We start from the raw sequence: 25,221 nt of genomic DNA on the forward strand, positions 1-25,221 counted from the left end.
CAGTTTTTCTTCCTGTATATGGGCCATTTTCAGCATGTTCCCAAGTCGTAGTCCCTTGGTCTCCATTTGCTCAGCTCCTACAGATACTTCCAACTGATTTTTCCTGTTGGAGTTTGCAATGTCCTTCCTTCAGTCAATCCATTGCTGAACAGTTTCAGTATGGTGCACACATCAAGTACTGCATGGACCATGTTTGTGGGATCTGCTGGATTTTAAAATGAGGGTTTCATGTCACGCACATCTAAGCTTGCTCTCAGGGCTCACAACATGGCAAAGTACCACGATATACCATCACATGTCGATGACATTACATGTACTGGATATTATGGAGTCAAAGAATGGACTCCTTGATGATATTTGCAAACTCTTCCCCAGTCAATCCATCGATGAAGAGTAGGCTACTGGGCAACAACGATGAGGTCCAAAGCATCTTTGGCTGGTGGTTGCCTTATATCGACCAAGCCACTGGTCGACCAAGCCACATCCATGGGATTTTCCAGCAGCATATTCCACATGCTTACCTATGGGCATTTTATCCATCATGAGGGCACACATGGAGGCTGATTTTGCTGTACCACAAGGATACGGTAAAACATGGTCAAAGCATTCACACACGTAAGCATAAGCTTTTGGAGACTAAAAATGGCGAATGAATGCTACTTCTCAGACACTTTAACCTTTTTCCTTCACTTAACTACAGTGAATATCGTTTTTGTCACTCCATTAAAAGGAGGCTTCCAGCATCTCTGCACAGCCTGTTGACATATGACATAAGAATGTTCTGCTTCAGCTCACTGATAACCTTACTTAAACAGGAAATCTTCCTCATCAATCAAACTGGAAAGATAGAAGGTCTTTCCAGTTTCAGTCTTTTGCGGCAGTTGACCGATCTTTTTGCCCTCTCTTTCTGAATTTTTACCATCTAATTTGCACTTAAGTGTATTGGGAGATACTCCTAAATAACTGTGGTCAGCAGTGGCTGAAATGCCATTACTCACTGAAGTGTTGTGAATCCTCAACATAGTGTTGTAGTGTCACATCATTGTGATGAAGGACTGCATCCAATACCACATTTCTGGTATCATCATGCACTTCTTCCAGCACAATATACTCATTACCATTTGATGCAACTCTGACACTATCACCTTAATGTATTGTAGTCACAGTTGTGGTGCTTTACTGGTGGTCCATGTTAACTGTGTTGCTTACCTCTGTAGATGTATCTTCCATCTCTGACTCAGATGTTGTGAATTATCCAGCGGTAGAGCAAATACTCACAGCCTTGTAGTAGTACGAGTGGTCTATGTAAACAGTGTTACTTACCTCTGTGTGCATACTACCACCTGTATCTTGGAGGGCAAAAATAATTAGGACAGCATTTGAATTTAGCTGTCTCACTGCCAGAGTGAGAACACTCCTCGGTAAAATGTAGAGCATTTATGTGGGAGTGGTGATGTTATTTGGCTTGCTAATCTTACTTTAAAAATAATACATTAGCAAACATTTATTTTCACTAACTTTGGATCCAATCAGGTCTGTTTGCTTCATGTAGTCGTAGGCAACAGTAGATGGCATTTTTAACTATTGTGAACTTCTTGCTGTAAAGACAGAGGTTTACTGGCATAGATGCTGGAAAGAAGGATTGAGCTCTGCCATACTGAACTTGACCTGAACTAGACCCCTCCCCACTTCTTCACCCTACACACACCCACAGGCACATTCTTCTGTGTGTGATCCAAGATCCCAACACACAATCCCAATTTGCAGAGAACGGCATTAAAAACATCCCATGGCCCATTTACATACTGTATAATTCTGTGAAAAGAAAACCAAAACATATTAGCTATTGACAAAAGCATGAGCAAAAGTTGTGGTTTAGCTAAAGTTGGCTCAGTCATTTTTTGTATTTCCTTTCATATTTATCCAAATATCTACAAGCAAGGGTGAAGGTTTGGTTTTCACTAGGACAGGGACTTTTTTGTCAGAATCTCACTGAAATTGGACTTGTATCAGTAATTTCATTTTATTGAAAGACTGTCTACACCACTATCAAACCTGAGACCAAAATTAATATTTAAAACGTAAATATCATTGACTAGAATGCATGCATTGTTTCTTACTCTTTCAGTCCTTAAACACACATTGTTTAAAGAAAATGGAGTGAGGAGGTAACTTTTTACTTTATTTATTTAGAGGTGGTGGAATCAGCAACAGAGTTGTCCAGCAGGGATGAAAAGAAGACAACAGATCCCAGCCATACTTGAACAAGGTGTACTATATTCCTTGTAAGTATTCATATTCATTCTATATGCATAATCCTTTGATCAAGTTAATATAGTATGCTACAATACCAAGCAGTATTTCTGAGGCAGTTATCAGTATTCAGTTTGAAGACAATGATTATACTCATGTCACGTAGGTGCAGGACTACTGGAAAGCAATATCAATGAAAAAAGGTAACACTGCAGACTAACTCCAAGTCACAAAAGTTTAATCTGGAGAGCATTACGATCATTGTCAGATCATAATGATTCTGACCCATTTTTACACTGTGTTTTTTGGGGGGGGTTAAATAAAAGCCCTCAAAAACTAAGGTAAAGTAGTCTTTGAAGCAATATGTTTGAGTATATATGACAACTTAAACTACATGTACCAAACTACATGTTATATAAAGAAGACTATAGTCTGTAACCAATTTTTTTCTATTTCAATATTTAATTCTGTCTAGGTACAAAAGGGTAGTTTAAAGGGGACAGCTACATCTGACATGGGGAAGAAAGATCCAGACTACCAGGAGCAAACCTGGGCAGGATGTGTGGTGGTTTGGCTGGGGTTGTCTGAGAAGGAGGAACCTTCTCACCTTTCCCCTTCTGCTCATCCACTGTGGCAGCAACATCAAAGGTATAAAGCTTGTCAGAACAAAGAAACAGGACCTCCTGCACCTCCATGTCAACTTTATAGAGATGAAAATCATCCATCTTCTATCAACAGGCAGTGTCTCTGGAGGAATGCAGATCTGGGAAAGATCAGCAAGGTCAGAATGTGGCTGAACAGAGTGATGACCAAATTTGTCATTTGGTCAATTGGGTGAAGACAGTGTAAGGCATCCTTGCATAAATTTTGATTACCCTGGCATAATTCTAGTGGAGTTTATTTTACTAATTTGAGGAATTACATTTTCTTTATGTATCATCACACACTCCCTTAAGTCTACAATCTAAAGTTGGTAAAGTTCTTATTTCAAGTTTTCTTTGTCTGAATTTGATCCCAGTTCTCATAGATTGTAGCCTCAACAGGATGTGTATTTTCACCAATAAAAGAACATGACATTTTACTCTATACTATCACTCTATTCACACACATTCTGTGTTCTTCCTCTCCCTCTTACCTTTATTTCCCCCTGCCTTTGCTCTCTTGCCTCCACTCTCTTGCCTCACAAACCTGCAGTGTGTCTGTTCTCTTTCTTCCTCATGTTGGATGTATCTTTTGGTAAATGCCAACAGAATGTTTTAGAAAAGACAACAGCATTATGTTTTGTTGTGTTTTTTCTTGTTGTCTCTGTTGGATGTTTGAGCTTCACTGTGCAGAATGATGTATGTGCAGTGTATGTGAGTTTGACACAAGAAGACTGTTTTAATTTAATCTGCTGAAGGCGAAATGTTTATCTTGTGTTTGAGGTTAAAGTGTGTAGCTGTGAGTATGATTTGTGACATAACTAGTTTGGAGTGTACATGTACTGACAAGTGAAATCATTAAAGATTGTTACCCATTGCACCTGTTTTGAAAATATTATCAAACATAATGTATATGTACAATTTTACCAGAAGGTATGGACTCATTGTGAAATGTATGTTTTCAAATATTGCCCCGCCACATTGGAGATAAATTCATTTGATGGATGCTACACAGCTGGAAGATGGCTGATGGAATGGATGCATGCATGGATGAACCCTTGATAACTGTACTCCACCAAGGTTGGAGATGTCTGTGACAAGAGAGAAAAGTAATCAGCGAGTGACAATGTTGGGGAAACAAACTGTGATGAATTATAATACAACTTTAAATAAAATGCATGATTTACATTGTTAGGCTTGTCAGTTACATATAAAAACAGGAGAGTACACATAACAGGGATGTCCAGGATTGGAAAAGTGAAACATACAGTTGTCCACCAAACGTTTAAACATAATCGAAGTGGGGTCCAAAGTCAAAGTCTAAGACCACATTGAAGATATCTATGTTCATGTAAACCTGGAAATAATCAGAAAGTTTGAGGATTCAGGAACATTTAAAAATGCAAGAAGTTATGATGTATAATGAAAAAGAAATATGTAAGATTGCACTCTATTTTATAGGTCAGCAATCAAATCTAATTAAGCAAATTTGTGGCATTGACCAATTAACTTGACTTGAACTTTGTACAAAAGGTCAGATTTCACTGAGTTGTATCCCGTCCACTGAAGCATTCAGATGACACAGGTGGATTTGATCTACTCAACAGAGGCTTGTTCAAGTAACTCAACCTATAACCAGTGTTCAATAAGTATGGCTGTGCCTCAGGTTTCCAGCAGATTATTGCCCATCAGTAGCATTATGATAGTGTGAAACATGGCATCAGAACAAAGTGAAAGAAGTTACATTGTTATTCTAAACGAAGAGGGACTTCCTCAGTGTCAAATTACGGCTAGACCAAAGGTTTCTAAGGGGGCAGAGAATGGAGCTCTAAACGGCTTTGCAGAAACTGGATCAGTTGTATTCAAAGCACGATCAGTCACACTAAAAGTGACCACACCATCAGAAGATCAATAAATCAAGCTTAGTTCCCTGAGAGATAGAAAAGCAACTTCATCACAGATACAGAATTTGTTAGATAACGAACGCAAGACTCCAATCAGCAAAATCACTGTCAAAAGAAGGCTGGGTAGTAGTGGCCTTAGAGGACAAGTAGCAGCTTCTAACCCACTTCACAAGACAGAGAACAAGGCCGAACACTTAGAATGGGCTAAGAAATACCAGCATTTCACAGAGGATGACTGGAAAAAAGTCCTATTTACTGTTGAATACAAGCTTGACATTTAAAGCAGTAACAGAAGGGTGTATGTGAAAAGACGAACAGGAGAGAGAACAATACCAAAGTATTAAACCTACAGTGAAACATGGTGTTGACAAGTCTTAGGGTGTTTTGCCAACTCTGGAATTGGACACATGCACCAAATTGACAACACCTAACCCTAACCCGAACCCTAACCATTTCATTTGGTGTGATAAATAAATGAATAAATAAAAAAGGCTGTGTCAAATGTAATGACTTTGCACAAAATATGCTTAATCTAGGGCAGCATGGTGGCTCAGTGGTTGGCACTGTTGGTCTTGGGTTCGATACCTGGCTGGGACAGTGCCTTTCACTGTGGAGTTTGCATGTTCTCCCTGTGCTTGCATAGGTTTCCTCCAGGTGCTGCACAGTGGCTTCCCACTACTCCTAAGACCTAGGATGGGTTAAATGCAGAGACTGAATTTCATTGTACAACTGTATGTGTGACAAATAAAGTACATTTACCTTGATCTTAAGAAAGTACTGATAAAGAATTATGATAAAGTAAGTTACTTAAAAAAAGTATACCCCATTTTCATTTATGTACAATATGTCATATCACACTGTATGACAATTTCAGGCACTAATACAATAAATTGGTGAATATATTCTGATTCTAATACAGATCGAAAAGACCACAAATGATTGTTTTGAATCTAGGAGTCAGTACAGCAAAACTCAATCATTTTCATGCCAAATATTTGAAGTTTTTTCAGGCTCATCCCCAGGCACACTGTTATGTTGGCATAATAAGCATACAGCATTTTCAAACGAAAGTATAGGGAGTCTTCTCTACAGTGTCTGACCTGTGCTTACTTTCCTTTTTGATTGGAAACCAACCTGGTTTTCCAAGAATGGCGCTCTAAAGGATTATACAGTGAGGTAAGGTCACCATTTCATCCCCAGTAAACAAACTCCCTCCCTGCCAGGCATCCCTCTGCACATCAAAATTCAGCAGTTTTGGAGGGAATACCAATGAATAACCATCATGATTGAATGGTGTCACGCATATCAGAAGAGAAAAAAAAAGAAAGAAAGAAACGAGCTCTTCCATTCCGAGCCGTGGCATCTTTCTGTCAGCTATCGTCGCTTGCACTCAGTTTTGCACAATCTCGAAGTGTTTTGACAGTTTTGGAGAATGTGCCAACGGATAGCAAGATGGAATGGAATGGTGTCATATACTCAGTATCAACAGGCTGACACTGAGGACTCATCAAAGTGTCACAGCTTCACAACCGTAGTGTGACAAACCGACGCGGGCTGACAGTGTGTCAGACTTTACAGTCGGCTTTCCAAGAATGGGCCACAAGGCGGAAGGTGAACCGACCCAGTGACCCTTTTTTACTGGGACAGTGCCCCTTAAAAAATTACCCAGCATGTCAAACTGACAAGTGTACTGTAACATGTTATTTATTATTAGCAATGGCTAATGGAACTTTGCTAAGCCTGCACACCATTTGCAATGTGCTATGCATGGTGCTAATTTATGTCTAGGAAATCTGAAGCAAAAAAGAACAAAAGCAACATTCTTTCTCTCATATGGATGAATGCACAAGCACACAGTTGAATTTTAGCCCTGTTACCCATGAAAAAGCAATTTCAGGCACATTTAAATTTGAGCCAGTATAATGAATATGAACACTAAAAGCTTGTACTGTACAGTAGATGGTGCGGTGAGGGATTGAAGGCTTCTTTACGATATCAATACCATCATCTAAAGTGCTTTCAGCACCTGATGTGAATACATTACCTCTGGTCATATCAATTGTGGTTGAATGGAATAAGAACATCATGGTGCTATTTTTGTGTGCATGCTGCCAGCTATATGCAGGCACAATCTCTAATTGGTTACCCTAGCCCTTATGCTGCAAAGGCAGATTTGGGCAAACACCCACCTCAACAACTGGCTGCCACGACTGACAAGCAATTAGGGATTGAGAACTGATTTTTAGGTGCACCTTTCAGCAAAGTGAAATGCATATTAAGATCAAAAACTGGCATCACAGCGGGTAAAGTCCTGAAAACTGACAATCCTGCAGAAATATTTTTCATCTTGACAAGGAACAAATCCAATTGATTGTTCACTGTGGTTGGTGGTTTGGTATGAAATTACAGGTTTGGTTTCTTAGACAGGCCTACATCCCAATCCAGATATACTAGAGGGACAGGGACATGCAATAGCAATAGGGAGATAATTATTGTCATGTAATCAGGACATGTATTTATTTGGTAGCGTCTAGCCTGTAATACTCTGCAGCATTCTGATGGCATGAAACTACTGCTCGTTCAGAAGGTCTGGGAGTGCCCAGGTCTCTGTGGTTATGGGAGAATGCTAAATCCTGCATTTGAAGATGAAGCAACACTCCAGCCGCAGTTTGCGTATGGCACAAGACTGCCCTCCAGTGGCAGTATTATGAACTGAAGCTAAAGATCCCAGAATACTGCACCACAGAAATGTGTCATTTCAAAAGACCAATATTGTTTCCAGTAAAATGGATTTGCAGTAGAGTGGTTCCATTTTCAGAGTCTACTTTATTCTATAAAGATGAAAGCAATCATATGAAAGCACATTACAGAGGGCTACATGGAAATGGACATTGACTCCTGCCTCCCCCACTGAGCTCTACCAGTCAAATGCTTTGTGGTTATGGTTATGGGTTAGGGTCTGCCAATCACTGTGAAGGCGGTGGAACTAGTGTTCAAGGCCTGCCTGGAAGGCTTACCTTAGGAAAAATGATATAGACTGGCCTGAATATAAAACACTGGCATGTTTTTAGGGGACAAATCCTAAAAAGACAAACTTAATGTAACCTCAGATAGTTACTACTTTTGATCTTTGCTTACTTGAAATACAGCTATGTCTTGTTTCAACTCCATGTCAGTTGGTAAATGTCAATGTGTGATGGCCAGTTCGATCATAGAGTGATTTTTCTGTCTTACTTTTTTAGGATGAGTATGAATATTATCCACATTCTTATTTTCAGTTTATAATCTCGCACGCCTTCAGGTTTATTTTAGCCCCAGGTACTTAATTCATTGTTGTGATCATGATGTATCGTAAAAATACTTACAAGTTACATAGATTACATTAAAAATAGATTACTTAGATAGTTGATAGTTAGATAGTTGAGCAGTAGTAATAGTAAAATATCAGTAAAATATATTTAAGGTATAAAAAATAAAAAATGTGACTGAGATATGAGTATATGACATTATTAGATTGCTACGACAGATACAGCTATGTTGCATTTTACTGTTGCAACTGGTCAAGGTGGAGCTAGTTTGAACTACTTAATATATATATATATATATACATACATATGGGTACAGTCCAGTGATTCCCAACCTTGGGGTCAGGTCCCCTCAAAGAGTCACAAGGTAAATCTGAGGGATTGTGATGTATGATTAACTGATTAGGAAAACTTAAAAATAAAGTTCTCCTTCACAGATTTATATTAATCTTTTATTTTTCATTTTTGGTGGAACTACTAACAACAACTAATCTGAAACATGACATGGAGCCCCAACAGCACACTGCTCTTTTTTTTAAGGCAAGGCTCGTTTATTTTAGCAACCAGGCAATTCATAGTGCTTTACATGAAACATTAAAAGTATCAAGATCAAGTGCAAAATAAATGTATTATTAAACACATTATTAAACATTAGACATTTAAATACAATTAAAAACATTCATTCAATGGCTAAGAGAATAGAAAACAAAAGCAAGCTAAAATAGAATAAGACAGATAAACATGGAGAGTAAAAGTTACAGTGCAGTGTAAGACATAAATCAAAAGGTTTAAATCTGATTTAATAAAAGGCAGTGACAAATAGAAAAGTCTTCAGCCATTTACTTAATAGAACTTAGAGTTGCAGCAGACCTGCAGGTTTCTGGCAGTTTGTCCTAGATATGTGAAGCATAAAAACTGAACACTGCCTCGACATGTTTAGTTCTGACTCTAGGGACATAAAGCAGACCTGTCCCCAACAACCTGAGAGGTCTGGATGGTTCATAACATAGCAGCATATCAGAAATGTATTTTGGCCCTGAACCATTCAGTGCTTTAAAAACTACCAGTTGTATTTTAAAACCAATTATATGACAGACATGAGATCACAAGCCAAAGGGTTCAGGAAGCACTAGTTTAATCTTTAACAATGAATTATATTGGATCAAATAATGCAAAATACTTCACTAAGGCACAAGTACCCGGATATTGTTCAATACTTGAGTAATTACTACTACTTAGAGTTTGTTACTTATTACTCTCTTAGGTTTCATTTGCAACTCCTAATTACAGTTTTTGGCCATGATTCAAACAAAAAGTGAACCAGACGATGGATGAATTCCAAATTGATGAGACTGCATCATATCTTGCAGTCATTTTACATTTTTAGTTGGGTCATCCCAAGAGAGAAAATATCCATTGATTCAGACTAAGGCGCTGACACAGTGCAATCAATTCTCTCATCTCTTGGGTGCAGTGAAATGGCTGCAACAGTGGCATGTGTATCAAGGGACTCTTTGTATCTGTCACATCGTATATGTCTGGCAATTCATCATTCTGTTGATATAATCATCTAGTCTTGTAATTCATTATTTGCCTTCATTGCAGATGTACAGTATCTCTTATATGATTACAATCTCTCTACTGAAGGAAGGAATATCTGTCTGTCTGTATGTATTCATGTACTGTATGTATGTATGTATGTATGTATGTATGTATGTATGTATGTATGTATGTATGTATGTATGTATGTATGTATGTATGTATGTATGTATGTATGTATGTATGTATGTATGTATGTATGTATGTATGTATGTATGTATGTATGTATGTATGTATGTCCTTCGCATATCTTGAGAGTTGTTCACCCGTTCGATTTCAACCTCTCCAAGTGTATTGCTGGGGAACCAAGGAAGTGCAGTCTGGAATCTGCAACTTGGATATGCAACACGTTCAATAATAATAAACTCTGAATAAACAAGTGAATGGCAAGCCGCTCTGCAGCAGCAGGGTGGGGCTTTTAGGCTCTGCCACTGCATGTTCACTGCACTGTACAACCCAAGATGAGGGGAGGCCACCTCTCTTTATCTGATCATGTTAAAAGTTAGGCATTCTTGTCCATGGATGGTCTCCAGCAACTTTTTGTTAAACGATTCAGTATTAATCATAATTCACATCCTAGTATCTCTTTTATATAAAGTATCTCACCTATGTCCACTCACTGCCATGATCTCCCTGACCTCGAGTCCCACATCAGACAGTCCCTGTATGGCAGTGGCTCTCAGGCTGTGGTTGGTGTAAGATGTGTGTGTCCCTGCCTCTTTGCACATCCTGGGTAACATCTGTGACAGCTGGTTTACTCCCAGGGGAATGGCAGTATACCAGAAGCTGTCTGTCAGAGCTGTTACCCTCCTGGCTGCAGATAGAGGGCTTTTACACCAGACAGAATTTTGCTCAGGAATTTTTTTAAAGAGATGCTACCCCAGAGAGGGGATTTCCCTGCTCCTTAAACATATCATCCTTCTGATTTTCTCTTTCTCTCTCTCCACAGAGGCTTCATGATTTATTTGGTTCTTCATTGACTATCATGGTGAAATACTTTGCTCCATTCTCGTCACATTTTAGGCTGAATGAGTTAGGCTTGAGATCCCAATTCCCCTGTTTGCCCTTGAGTCCAAAATGCAACTAAATATCATACCAGACCTTGTTTAATAAACCTTTTCGATAGTTTGGACTCAGTTGCTGAATATTTTAAGATGCGCTGGTCTTCAGGTGCTGTGTTGTTTTCCCTGTCATTCTTATCTCTTTTACACATTTGAAAACATTATCAGTTGATATGAGGTCTGGGTCCTGCATTAAATTCCATTAACAGCTCACCAGAGGCTTGTTGACATAATGATTTAAACAAGCTTGAAGCACAAGGTAGCTACTGATGCTATAGAACTCCCTTTAGTTGTCCAGGTGGATCCATAAAACCGCCTCAAGACTGTATTCAGCTCAATCTTCTTAACAGACCAGATGTAGCTGTTTATATGTACTTTTGAGACTTAGCCAAGTCTGAAAGCAGTTCAAAGCCTGTGTGCCTTACAGTGTTACCTTCATTTTTGCTCTTCTCTAACTTGTGTTGGTCAGCTGATGACCTGGAGGTTTGCACTAAAGTATCCAGGTTTCTTTTCCTATCGTCATCCTCTACTTACAGCCATTCATAATTTAATTCAAATGTAACTCGTGGAAATATGTTTGAAGTGCAAAGTTTGTTACGATCTAATTTAGATCATTTGTGACAATACGGTTTATCTAAGACCCAAGAGCAGACACTGAAACAGTAGGTAGTGGAAAAAAGAAATTATTTAGACAAGGGTTCAGTCCAGTAGATGAAGGCTGGCTGAGGCTGAAGCGTGAGGATGAGGTGGAGAGGCTAGGCGGTGGAGTGGCAATGGTGGCAGAGCTGGAGATTGCATGTAGTCTGGAAACAAAGACAAGGCGAGCTAAGCGGTCACTAGAAGTTTCACTAGAATCTATTTACTCTTTCTACTCTTCTTTCTTTTTTTTATAAAGTATATTTTTTCGGGCTTTTTTTGCCTTTAATGTACAGGACAGTGGAGAGAGACAGGAAACAGGCAGAGAGAGGGGGAATGACACGCAGGATAAGACTGCTCGGCTCGGGATTCGAACCGGGGTCACCTGCAACGAGGACTGTAGGCTCAAGACATGGGGCGGGTGCGCTACCCGCTGAGCTATGCTCAACCCCGCTACTCTTCTTTCTAAGGAAGAGTAGAAACTATCTGTTGAAGACAGAGACCAGTGTTCTCATGCTGTGGCTGATATGTAGATGGGAAGCAGGTGCAACAGGCAGCAGCTCCATCCAATCAGGAAAGCCACACCCAGCCTCCGAAAGAGAACATGAGATCATGACATAAAGATTGTTAATGTCATTCATTCTAATTAGAACACCTGTAAAGCACAGTGATACATGTATAGTTTAAGTCCCAGTGCTGTTGTACTCTGTATTGGCACTCAACATGCCTCTTGTCTAATTAAATGACCTGATCAGAACTAACTATTGTAAAAGCATCAAACATTCAACACATGATTTAGTTTTTGTTTTCAATCCTCCTTTTCATTTATCCATTACATCCAACTAATGCAGCTGTAATTAAGAACAACAATAGGATACATAGGTTGTTTTGTCCTAGTGTGAATGCTGTTTTTCAAGTGTGAGGGATTTTTTGTGTCATGTGTGTGTCTTAGCCTCAGGGTTTTGTGTACCTTAACTTCTGTAAACACCTAAGCCTCAGGCACTGTGTTAAATCAGTAAAGACACCTGGTAGTAAAACTGACCGTTTCTGATGTAGCAGGGGGTTAGGAAAGGTTATCAGTATTCCTTGGTTGGTTTCTGTTACCTGTTACTTTGTTACCCTCTGTTATTTAAATTTCCACTAGGAGCTACAGTATAATGCTGAAACTGTTTGTTGTTCAGGAGAATGACTGTGTGTCCTTCTCCGTGCTGGCAATGAGTAAAAGACAAAGATTCATCACTCCGTCGTCTGGGATTCTTCAGAGAAACATCTAGTAAAAAACTTCTACTACACACGCATGGCAGCTGAAAAAGAGAGAGAGGGACGCCAATTAATTTTCAGATTTATTAGATTAATTAATTTCAGATTTCAAAGAGTAACCTCTCAAAAGTAAAAATACCCTGAGGAGAATAAGACAGGACATATCAAATATAATATCTATCCATATGATACAGCCTGAGTATGCATTCAAACACACATGTACCCACTCAAATGATCCAAGTCACAGAAAACTAATTATACAAGAGCCCAATATGATTAATCCACTTTATATAAGGATGTGCATTTTTCAAAAGCTCTGTTATGTATTTTATTTGCAAATCCAGCCACCATTATACTTGAAATGAGAAAAGATTCACTATAACAGGGCACTCAATAGAATGTATAATAGAAAGTTAGTTGTTGATACTCATTCACACCTCACATCAACAGTATTCATTTTTATATGCACTGAAGCAGCAATACCTGAGGCAAAGCAGTCAGCCCATTTCAAACAGGAACATTTTGGCACTGCACTAGTAAATAGAATTATGAGGAATCCAATGAGAAATCCAGCGATGACACACTGTCATTTCCACTTTTCACGTGGATTGTTCAGAAACAGACAAACGGGAACCCAAAGTACCATCTGAGCTCATTGTGTAGAAATTAAACATATTCCTCATTCCACTCACAAACTCCAAACTCGGCTGGAGAGATTAAATTTCATGCTAAATTAATGACTCTGCACGTAGGAAGGTAATTAATCATTTGGTGGGGTCCTTTTCTTGAGCTCTCACCATGGTCTGGCCCCACTCAGAGACCCCTGCTCAAAAACCATCTTGACATTTTTGTAATTACACCTTTTCTCCCCAGCGCGAAGCAACTCACAGCAGCTGTTGACAAACCGAGAGGTCACATTGCCGCAGCGCAAATGTAATAAGGCTATAAAAACTTTTTCTATTTTTTTCAAGCTAAAAACTTTCTGACCATTTATAATTGCATTGTTATGCAGAATACATCAACTTGTGCTAAACAGATTGGATTAGTGTCACCTATTTAGTGTAAATACATGACCACAGCTGTTTATATCTTGAATGTACTGAAGTGAGAATGTAGCTCCATAACAAAAAGTTTGCAGACTTTTATTGATATAATTTTGACAGGACGTAGAATGTATATATAAATGTAAATAATATGTCACCCATGTGGTCTGTAGCATTAAGAAAAAGTGAGTTGGACTCAAAGTACATACATACAGTTTAGTTAACAATCCACCATTTAAATTGACTTTAAAGTTATGCATATTTAAGAATGAAATGAAACTTCACTGTTAATAATTCAGTCTTCTAATCCTGTATCAAACCTGATTTAAGTTTCTGCTAATGCTAACAGAATATCCTACTGCCACTGCTTCATGATTAAATTAGCCCAAATGGTGGAACATGAGGTGGTTGTTATTATGAAGCAGAAACACAATGTGGTTGGTGTTGACAGCAGCTGTTCATCAAATATGCATCTACCCAACAAGATGTTGTCATTTTTGGTATTTTTCATTAGTAGAGGATTTTCAGTTTTTGCTACAGAGTAGTGAAACAAGACACTGTATCACTCCTGCTGATACCACCAGTAACCACCAAACCAACCATGACCAAAATATGAAGGATTACAACTTTAAGTCCAATTTTGGACGTCCCTTAATAAGGCAAGTCATCAGAGACATCTTGTACCATTACAAGACGATTGTAACCTGCTATGCCACAATGTTGTGATCTATGAGCTGTTCAAGGAGCCGCTGTCAAACAGGAGGTAAGGCCAGCAGAAAAGCTGGTTTATCCTCATGCTTTCCCTAGGTCACTCCATTATAGCATAGCTCGCATAGCTCGCATCATAAAAAGGCCTAGCTTTTCCTTTAGCTCTCCCATGAGTCAGGTCCAGCTTTGGGGTAGGCCTAGCGTTCTGTTTGATCTTCAGTAGCAGTTCAAAAAGCAAGCTTACCAAAGTCATTTTTCACTGGAAACTTGAGGTCCCCGGGCTCCATTCATTCTGCTGACTTGCTCACGAGTTCCACCAACGCTACTCAGGCAGGCAGTTTTTTTTTTTCTCAGGATGACAACAGTGATTTGATGGGTAAGAAGTCAGCTTCAAACAGGCCTCCATGTTTTTTGTTTGTTTTTACGATTAATTGACCTTCATCAAACCTAGCCTCAATCTGATTGGCTAAAACCTTTTTTCTCTAATGGAAGTCAGGCAATGCTGGCCTCCATTGAGCGATGCATTTCACCAATGAGTAGACCAGTCATTCTCAACTGGTGGGCCTCTGAGTCTCATCTAGTGGGCTGCAGAGGCAGTGGTACTGCAAATGGTTAGATTAAAAACATTCTTTAATTGACTCAATTATTTATTTATTTTGGTAATTTACCAAACTAGTTATTTTTATATCTAAGTGTGCTCAAGAATTCACATCAGTAAAAAAAAAAGTCAGACACAATGACATAAAATGGATAATTTCTTCAAATAAAAAAATCAATCCTGCAAAAAAAGCTCCAAAGTGTGTGGTGAGGAAATATGACCCTGAATACAATAAATTGGGATTCATAATGGCAGGCAGTAATGCTGAGTTGAAAGTATGGTGTGTCAATTGTGAACCATCGAAGCTCCAGAGAAACCTAAACACAAAGCATCCAGGATGTGTTGGGAATCCAGAAGAAAAACGGATCAGCTTCAGGCACAACAGAAATAAAGGCAAGCCCATTCTTTGCCATACCATTTTATTGTTAGTTTTTGTGTGATACTGCAGGGACAGTAATCTTTACGAGGATCTACTGCTTTGCATAAAGCTTCCCTCAAGAACAACAGCAGATAATGTAATGCGCTGCCTTGATGAGTCCTTCACTGAGAAAGGTCTTGATTGGAAACACTGCACAGGTGTTCTGCATCAGTGACAGGAGTACATTGTGGCGTTGTCAAACAGATCCAAGAGAGGGCACCACTGTTTGTTACATAGTGGAAAGTCTAGCAACAAAGCAGATGTCACCAGAACGGCATAAAGTCATGAATGTAGCTGTGAAAACTGTTAACTATATTAAGAAAAATGAACTCAACTCAAGGTGGTTTACTGCTCTGTGTAAAAGACTTGCAGCAGATCATTTGCAGCTCAGTGACGTAAGGTGGCTTCAAAGAGGATGTGCTTAATTGCCTTTTTGAACAGAGAAAAGGTGAGATGGTAAAGCTACTCAGATATTTAACAGCATAGTGTTTTTGGTTTCAGACAAAATCTAGGGCTTAAGAAAATACTTCTTCTTTGGAACAGAAGCATAAAGAAGGCACAATATGACAGTTTCTTACTCCTAAATGAAACTTCGGAAGCCTCTCCTGATGTCAACATATCCAGTACTAAATAACCCAGCATCTGACTCAGTTGTCACAAAAGTTTTTCAGACTACTTCCCAGAGGATCCATGAATGGAAACCTTTAGATTTTGGACCATTTCTCTGTGGATAAGGCTTTTGAGGACATGGCTCTGTCCACTGTTTTAGACAGCAGACAGCAGCCTAAAGCTTCAGCTCACACAAGTTGACCTTGCATCATTCTGGATACTTGCTGCCAGTCAGTATATGCCTCTCTGTCAAAACGTACAAGTCACATTTCTGCATCCTTTCACCACCAACTATTTATGTGAGTCAGCATTTTCCATTGTGACTGCCACAAAAATCAAAAGCAAGGAACAAACTGAAAACAACTTTGAATGCTACTCTACATATAAGCCTCTCACCCATCCCACCACCACTTGATCTCATTATTTCCCAAAAGCGAGCCCAAGTGTCTGACTGAGGGCAAGCAAAAATATTCATTTTAGTCATTTCAGCTGACAGCAGCATAACAGTTATTTTTTCACCTTTTTTGTAATGTTGTTTTTTCTCATTTATATGGAAAGGCGCAGACCTCAGAAAAGGGCCTTAAGTTACAAAAGCACTAGACATAAATTACACAGCACTGTTTCGCTTGCTACACCAGGTAAAGAATAAATATGATGATACGTGGAATGTTTTGATAATGGGGGAAATGTCAAAACTCAGTAAAAGACACAGATGTGGGAGTAATACATTTTATTTTGTTTATTGGAATATATTCATGGGGAGGTCAGGCTTTCTCTGGCCTCTGAGAGAAACTGACTGCAAAAATGAAGTATAAGAGAGGCAAGACACACACAGTGATACATAGGCTACTGTGTCCCTGCCACTGGCCCACTGTGGCCTTTGTTTTATAATGGGTTGTTGTCTTTAAAACATATTTCTTGATATATGATCCATCAAATGTTTTAGTCACTGTTGCAAAAGGTTACATACATCGTTTTTATATATGTTCTGGGGAGCATGACTACTTAGTTATTGTCTTAATGACTGTACTTTGAACAGAAATGGCATTCATTCTTATCATATGAGGTCTATAGTCTGTATACTAGTGTCACCAACTGGACTACATGAGCAGTCTAAGCATTGCAACAACACACCACAGTAGCACTATGTTAATATCAAATCAATCTCGGAGCACATCTGCTATCTGTCTGACAATGATTTGGCCAAATGGTCACTAACCCTGCTCCCTGAGAGCTACTGCCCTGCATGTTTTAGGTTCCTCCCCACTTTAACACACCTGATTCTAAAAATGAACTGGTTATCACACAACTGAAGTTTGTCAAGGCCTTGATAATGAGTTGACAACTAGAATCAGGAGTGTTAGAGTGGGGAGATACCTGATACCTGAACATGCAGGGCAGTAGTTCTCCAAGAGAGGCAATGGCTGATATTTCGGGGGTTCCAAGAAGAGACAGAAAATGACGAAGAATACCAAGAGATCTACAAGATGAGAGAGATAAGATATGTTTGCATTAGCCATTAGGAAATTAGGTGGAGTGTCCAATGGAATTCAAACCTGTACCTAGGAATGTTGAAATCTAGAGGGTAAATATTTGATGTAACCCTGCTCACAGAAAAACTCCTCCTGACAATATTTAGGTTGGAAAACTGGTAGTTTTTTTTGGTCATGGGGAAGAATGGAGTGAAAGATAAGGTTTTACAACTACGTTTGTTATTGTAAAAAGCTGATATTTAATGAAACCACTTGTTCAATGAGCACAAACATGTAGAAAAGAGATATTTCCAACTGCTTTGCCCACAGTGTCCCATCCACATCCACAACTTACTGTTTGACTAATAACATGAAAGCTGTCTGTATGTAGCCTAACTGTTTACCTGAGTATGTCATGCATCTTAAAATTTGGCAAATTCTTAAGGTAAGGTAAGGTAAGGTAAGGTAAGCCCCTCCTATCTAGTAGTGGTACCTGCAAGCCATGACTCACACCAGCAGCAGAGGACAGAGGACAGGAGGACAGAGGACAGGAGGACAGACTGCCTGTACAGAGAGCAGCTGTGCACACGCCCTTTGAATCAGTTAATGGTGACAGATGGGTTGAAATTGTGTGTTGTGTGTGTGTAGATTGTGTTTCATAGACAATCTGGCAAATTGGATAACATCAGACAAACATAAAAAAAACCTTATGGATCCTTGTGTACAACAATTATTCATAATACAGTTTGAGGGCCATGCAAATTACAGAAGTTTGCTGGGAAAGAAACAACAAAACGAGAGCACAGCAGGAGACAGGGTGAATATACAGCAGAAATGTGGGTGAAATGGGAGTGTTGGCAGGTCTGACTACATTGTTAGAGACAACTGCATCAGTCGACTGATCGTTCTCCAAACTGAAGGTGATCAAAGCTCAGCATGTTTCCGAGTGAACAGCATTGTTGTTTCCTGCTGATTACAGTTATACTGATGGAAATGTCTGCTCACAGAGGAATTCACACAATTCCTCTGTTACTAATAACCAGTGCTAATGGCTGTGAGAAGTTTGCACAAGTTGTTGTACAGTATTTGGAGCGAGAAAATAAATTGCTTGTCATGTTGTTTTGTAGTCCACAAAAGCCTTGTAACTGCTATTGTTCCCAACAAAAGGGTGATGTAAAGGTGAATGAAAAGCACCAGGCCTACCCCAATGATACTGGATTCATTCTGGTAACTATGATATCTCCATGTGACCATATGGTGATTTTCTAATGGTCATTTGTAACAGTTTTAGAAGGCACTGACAAACAAAGTCTTCCTGTTGATCCTGGTATTTAGATTTGAGGACTTGAGAAACCATAGTACACATACCTCTGCACAATTTACACCAACACTACCAAATCTAAAAACAAGCTAACGTTATCAAACTGTAACAAGATAATAAATGGTAATACATGACACAGGTTTCCATCAGTTGTTGCTTTTACATCATGTTCAGGAATCAGGTCTACAGCTATGCTAGCAGCTCTGTGAGGTTGTACTTATGTGGCGCTGCTTTGAGCTAAATGTTAACATTAGCATATTCATATGTTCTTGATCACATGTTGCTAATAATCTGATGTTTAAGAGGTATTGTTTTTACAGGGTTTATCATCTTTTAGTGTGTTAGCAACATGCTAATTAGAACCGAACACAAAGTTGCTACAATTCATCTTCAACAAATTTCCTCCATCTAATAGCTGTCGAGATATTTCACTCAAAACCACAAAATGTCAACCTCATGGTGGCGCTAGAAGAAAGCCAGAGTCTTAAGGATTTATTTTCTGGGAACTATGAATGTCTACAAAATGTCTCAAATTCCCACCTATGCAAATTACACATTATTCAAGGTATGGTGCAAAAAACGCATAAAACAACTGTCATTGAGGCTAATTGAATATCAATACATATGACCCCACCAACAATTTCTATAGACAATTACCTGCTTAATTGAAAAAATTGAGAGTCCAACACAAAAGAAAACCACATGTATTCAAAGCAGGCCCTGCTCATTCAGCATGGAGAATTATGCATGCTGTAATTAATTTGCCGTTAAGTCTGGATTGATGTTGCCTTCATGATGCAGACAAACCAAGCCATAATTGCCTCTGGTGTTGCATTCACAGCTTTGCCTCATTACTGAAACAGATGCTAATTTAGCGGAGTGGCTTCAGGTTGACAGGTGTGTGTGAAGTGTGTGTTTCTCAGAGTGGATCGTTCCGCTGTGTTGAGCTACGTGCAAAGTGCACCGCCGAGGGGAGGAGTGGGGGCGGGGGGCTTGGAAAATACATCATAATATGCAACGGCATGTTTACCGGGAGAAAATATATTTTCCTTTTCGGCGGCGCATCTTTTAATCGTAATGAACAGCACAGGCACTAATTGGTATGTGAGGAGAAAAGGACTTAATAGCTCAGGAAAACAAACCATTCTGCTGAATTATTAAGCTGTTTAAACAAATTATTTTCTTGTAGACCTCTTAGTTTCTACCTGCTCTTCTTTCATTAGACTAATTGTCAGACTCCTTATATCTAATAAAAGCATTTAATGACACAAATGAAGAAAACTGATACTTGAAAAGATGTTTATTCTCCCCATTAATATATTTAGTGGTAACATCTTCAGCTATTTAAGAAAAACTATACTCATACAAACAAACGTGAAAAACTACAAAATATTTTGTTCCTCAGCAGTTCAGTTTTTTTCTTAGTCAGAGTCCACTGTCTCAAATGATTTCACATCTTCTTCGCCCGTTTCTTGGGTCTCTGGTTGAAGACGGGCGATGTTCCCATCAGGGAGTCGGGCGAATGTGAGGCGTAGCTGCCGTCTGACGCCGCGCCTCCAGGAGAAGGCGCCATGGCTCCTCCTGACTCGCTCATGGTGGACATGGGGCCCCCCTCCTCGAACACGTCCCCACCCAGGACGCCGTGGTGATGGTGGTGGTGGTGGTGATGCCCGGAGCCCTGGCCCTCCTCGCCGTCTTGAGGCTCCATTTTCACCTGAGGCCACAGGGGGGAGTTGTTGGCCACGCCGCCGCCTTGTAAGAGAGGAGAGAAATGTTTTAGTCATCTAAATTTAAAGCATGAAGCTGCTAGCAGTGTTTAATCAATCAAACTTTATTTATATAGCAGCTTTCATACAGGTTAATGTAGTTCAAAGAGATTCATAGTTGATTGACAAGCTGATAACGACAGGAAAGGTGTAGACAGAGGACAACATGAAGAGAAGGAATAAAAAAGAAAAAATTGGACCAATGCACGCATGAGAAATAAGAGATAAAAAAGAATGATTCAAAATCTAAAATTAGAGATAATAAAAAAAAATAAGTGATGGTTAAAAACAGATTTAGGATTGACAATAAAAATCTAAAATTGAATAGAGTAAAATAAAGAGAAAATAAAAATAAGTAATAAAAATGTAAAGAATTAGGATTTATAATACAAATCTAAAGTAAAATAAAATTATTAAAATGTTTAAAAAAAGATTTAGGATTTAAAATAAAAATCTAAAATTAAATAAATTAAAATAATATGACGAAATTGTAAAACTTTTTTTTAATGATTTACATAAAAAAAATAGAAAATTAAATAAAGTAAAATAAAGGGCACAAGAAAAAGTTTATTAAAAGTTAGAGTAAAAATGAGGTTAAAATATATTAAAAAGACAAAACTAAAGTAAAATGAAATAAAGATAAAGTTCAATAAAAACTAGACTAAAACTATGTTTAAAAAGAGATGAAAAAGAAACAGATAAATGCTCGCAGTGTTAAAGGTACTGAGGCAGTCTTAAATGTCAAACCATATTTCACATGTTTTGGTATTTGAATGAGAGGGAAAAATATAAGCACTAGTAAAACATTGAGGGTCTAACAGGGTTCATTCTTCATAAATGCAGATCAGACATTGAACCAGGACAGCTACCCTCACCTGAGGTATGAGGAGAATGGTCACCATCCAGGCCCGAGGACAGCCGCTCCCCGTGGGCCCCGAGGACTCCCATGGGCAAAGCCTGGTCCCCAGAGGCCAGGTCAGCTTCTGGTTCCTCGCTGACAGGGAAGGAGATGTCACTCATGGGCTCCTCCTTAATCCTGGGGGGTTTGGAGTCCTCCAGAGCTTTTTCTGGATTCACCAGACGCTCGTATTCTTCTGACAGTTCCTTACTAACCTGAAAATAGAAAAGTCCATTTTACTGATTTTAGGTTGGTAGATGATCAATGAGCAGATGATATGAGACTCAGGTCAGTTTCTACATGCGTTGCTCATAGAGACTGAGGATAATCTCCCACATGTATATGTTTAGAAGTCATGTTGGCACTGAGGACGGTGAATCTCTCACTTGGGTTTCTGTCTCACTTTTAAGCAGCTCACACATGAGTTGCCATATGTTTTATTGTTCTCACTCGTATTAAAGTGGCTCTTGCTTCCGGAGATGATTCAGCATTGTTGCTAGAACACTGAGAACGTTCTTGAGGTTTTTCACACACTGAGCCATATGTGATTATATTCCTTATGGATTCATCTGATGATTCATTTAAGATGAATTGTTTCATCTATTAATATATTTCTTAAAAGCAAATAAAGTTTTCCAAAGTGTAAGATAATGTCCTTCAGTTTCCCTCAGGGAAGTGACTAGCAGACTGATTAAACTGTTGGCCTCTACTTTTCCAAACTAATAAATATGAAGGCTTTCTTTTTTCCCAACATAGTCACATGCTGCCCTGATTAATAACTGCTGAGCAAATGTAGAATGCGATCACTTATCTGCTGAGCTGATAAATCTTTTTTGTAATCAGAGTTACAAGATGATGATTCAAACTGTCATCTCAGTCATTACATACATGTGTTTTACTGTGTGATGTAATGTTGATGTAGACTAACTCTTTAGTTCAGGCAGGGTGGGCCACTTGCACTGTAAAATGCTGTGGGAACCTGGTCTTCAAATGTCTTGATACTCGATTTATAATGATAAAAAAAATAGAGAAAATCTGCAAATCTACTCAGAAAGAAACTAGAACAAGAGAATGTTTTGTACTTTTGGTTAATTAATGACACCATTAATTGATTTATTTCCTGTTGACTGGACTATTTGATAGATCAACTGATTGTTTCAGACAGAGATAAGAGAAACCCCCTAGCAGCTAGTCTGTGTCACAGCTCCCATTCTGCTTCAGGATGCAAATTAAATAGCAAAAAATGTTTGTGGAGCCTGGGCAATATATACATATAAAATCTATAAAATTCTATAATTTGATATCTTGTACCGGAATTAATATATCATTGTTGTTCATATTGTGTTCATATTATTGTTATTTTTTACTGTTCAAATATTTGGACAAATTGTATTTTAATGCTTTGGCTACATCATTCTCATAACTTTCCAATAAAGCTTACTGAATTGAAATGAGTTTATATTGTCTTGCATACATATTCCCACCCCTCCAATATCCTGTCCCTTTCTCTAACCTTTATGACCTCTTCCCAGCCTCACCTGCACCATGTAGCTGTGATAGTCCTTGATGCGCACTTGCCAGAAGCGCTGCAGGGCCAGCACGCTGCCGATGCCGACCTCATGGAACACTTGTTCCACCACATCTGGAAAGGGACTGGCCCCCAGCCGCGCCTCCCGGTCCACCGCTACACGCAGCAGGCGGGTCAGGCGTAGGTAATGCTCGTGGACCAGATCAGTCAGGGTCTCCAGCACGCTCTCCTGAGCCGACTCAAAGCCGGCGTGGGCCAGGACGGTGGCCACGGACTGATAGAGGAGCTGCCTGCAGGAGGGCCAACTCAGCTCTGTGACGGGCTCGCCTTTACCCCTAAAGACAGAGGAAGCACAGAGGGAGAAGATTAAAAGGAGCTACATGATGACTAGTTGCTAAAAGAATAAAGCCAGATTAACTTACTTATAGAAGTCACTTTCAGGGTCACTGTGGCGGAGCTGGAAGGGCTGACGGGGGGCTTTGCTGTCAGCTGGTAGCAGATCATCTGGCATGACAGGTGGGGTGGGAGGACGCAGGGGTAGGTTGGTATCACCATCCTCCAGTCTGCTGCCTCCCTCAGAGGCTGTGGAGCTCTGACCCTGACCCTGAGCCTGGGCCGTTGCAAGGAGGCCACGGAGGCGGCGGGCGTGCTGGCACAGCTGCACTGTGTGGATGGTGAGGCTGCAGGGCTCTGAGGGGATGTCCAGCATGGTGGTGGGCCGAGGGCGCTGGGCAGAGGGTTGATGCAGGGGGGGGTCCTGCATCTCCACCGAGCGGAACTCACGCTGGAGCAAGTCAAAGGAGCTGCGGCTGGGAGGAGCCCCTGCAGGTCCAGGGATCTCGCCCCAGTAACGCATCATGATGAGAGATCAAAGGCACGAGCTGGATTCAAACCTGCATCAAGTCTGGAATCTGAAAAACAGGAGAGAAAGATAACAGTGACTAACATAGTCAATGATGTGCTGTAAGCATACACCAAAAGTGGATGTTTAAATACATTTCAGATAACCTTTACTCTACTAGAGAGCTGATTTTAAATTTGTATTACTTTTTTTAAATCACTGAGCAGCTTTGCCCCATCTGCCACAATCTTCCCTCTCCCCTTTACACCCCTGCTGGTACTCTCAGATCTGCAGAACAGCTGTTGCTCTAGGTGCTCAGGGCACGGCTGGAGACACAGGTTACATTTACCTTCCACAAAACAATCAGACAAAGTAGCTCAGTATCCTCTTTAAAACTCTTTCAAAATCTAATTTTTTTTTAAAAGGGCTGTTAATTAGAGTTTATTTGTTTTATGCTTTTATTCATTCATTAAGATTATTTATTTATATTTCTTGATTGAATTGTGTATTGTAACTTCTTTTTGAGACGAAAGATTGAATAAATAACAAATAATAATTATTATTAATGAGTTTATCACTTAATTGTTTTTCTAGGTAGGTAAACCTGTGCTGTTTACCTTCATGTGCCAAAGGAACATCAATTCAATTCGATTTACTTTCACTAGGTTAATCCACTGAGCACCAATATTGTATTTTAATGAGTCTCGGGAACATATATTAAAAGGTACTATAAAACAATTAATAATTCAAGTGTTTATATGTCCATATAAATGTCAGTGGACGTTTTCAACTGCTTCCAATGACCAGTTGAAAACCCAATGGACAACATATAAAAACCTATAACAGCACTGTCATTGTCTCCTGACACTGGTCTAATTCATGCTAGAGGACGGTGAGAATAACAAACATTAACCTACTAACTAGTGAATAGCTTCAACTTAGACATGAAGGTTTCAGCTTTACAAAGACAACACATAAATAAGTCTGACTGGAGTTCAGAGCGAAAAACAAACAACCACACATCAGCAAACACAGCGGCTAAGCTACATGCTAGCCAGTTAAGTACTTAACATGTATGTTATATGTTACATCGTATTAAAAAGGTGAAAAACTAAACAGTTACTCACATTAATGGAAGACGGCTGAAACGTTACTAATGATGTTTGTATTCCGGAACACCTTCACAAAAACTAACGCTTTCCTGTCCTTGCTGCGAAATATTCCGGTGAAGATGTTTGGTTCCGCGATAAAATAATATTTTTGACATAGGTTTATTTGACATGGGTGAATTCTTTAAACATGGTGTATAGTTGTAGCTTTATTTATTTTTTCGAATATACATTTCAGAGTAGACCTCAGA

General features: G+C 39.3%; 1 protein-coding gene across 2 annotated transcripts; it reads right to left on the reverse strand.

Annotated features, from left to right (window-relative positions):
• Window positions 1-20,116: 20,116 nt before the first annotated feature.
• supt7l (SPT7 like, STAGA complex subunit gamma) lies at window positions 20,117-25,038 on the reverse strand. 2 transcript variants are annotated; one of them, XM_053335695.1, is made up of 5 exons: window positions 24,989-25,038; window positions 23,443-23,931; window positions 23,031-23,355; window positions 21,470-21,707; window positions 20,117-20,580 (listed from the first exon to the last, which is right to left on the reverse strand). In XM_053335695.1, the coding sequence occupies exons 2-5, from the start codon at window positions 23,877-23,879 to the stop codon at window positions 20,279-20,281; spliced, it is 1,302 nt and encodes a 433-aa protein (XP_053191670.1). In that variant the 5' UTR covers window positions 23,880-23,931; window positions 24,989-25,038; the 3' UTR covers window positions 20,117-20,278. The 2 variants fall into 2 exon arrangements, with proteins under 2 accessions (XP_053191670.1, XP_053191669.1); XM_053335694.1 differs by lacking the exon at window positions 24,989-25,038 and adding an exon at window positions 24,068-24,180.
• Window positions 25,039-25,221: the final 183 nt, after the last annotated feature.

Source organism: Scomber japonicus, chromosome 16 (assembly GCF_027409825.1).
Source record: "Scomber japonicus isolate fScoJap1 chromosome 16, fScoJap1.pri, whole genome shotgun sequence".
Classification (NCBI taxonomy): domain Eukaryota; kingdom Metazoa; phylum Chordata; class Actinopteri; order Scombriformes; family Scombridae; genus Scomber; species Scomber japonicus.

Coding starts and splice junctions, on each gene's coding strand:
- supt7l (XM_053335695.1), bottom strand. CDS start 23,879: ATGATGCGTTACTGGGGCGAGATCCCTGGACCTGCAGGGGCTCCTCCC. Junction 23,356..23,442: donor CCTGAAAGTGACTTCTATAA/GTAAGTTAATCT, acceptor CTCTGTCTTTAG/GGGTAAAGGCGAGCCCGTCA. Junction 20,581..21,469: donor CCATTCTCCTCATACCTCAG/GTGAGGGTAGCT, acceptor CTCTCTTACAAG/GCGGCGGCGTGGCCAACAAC.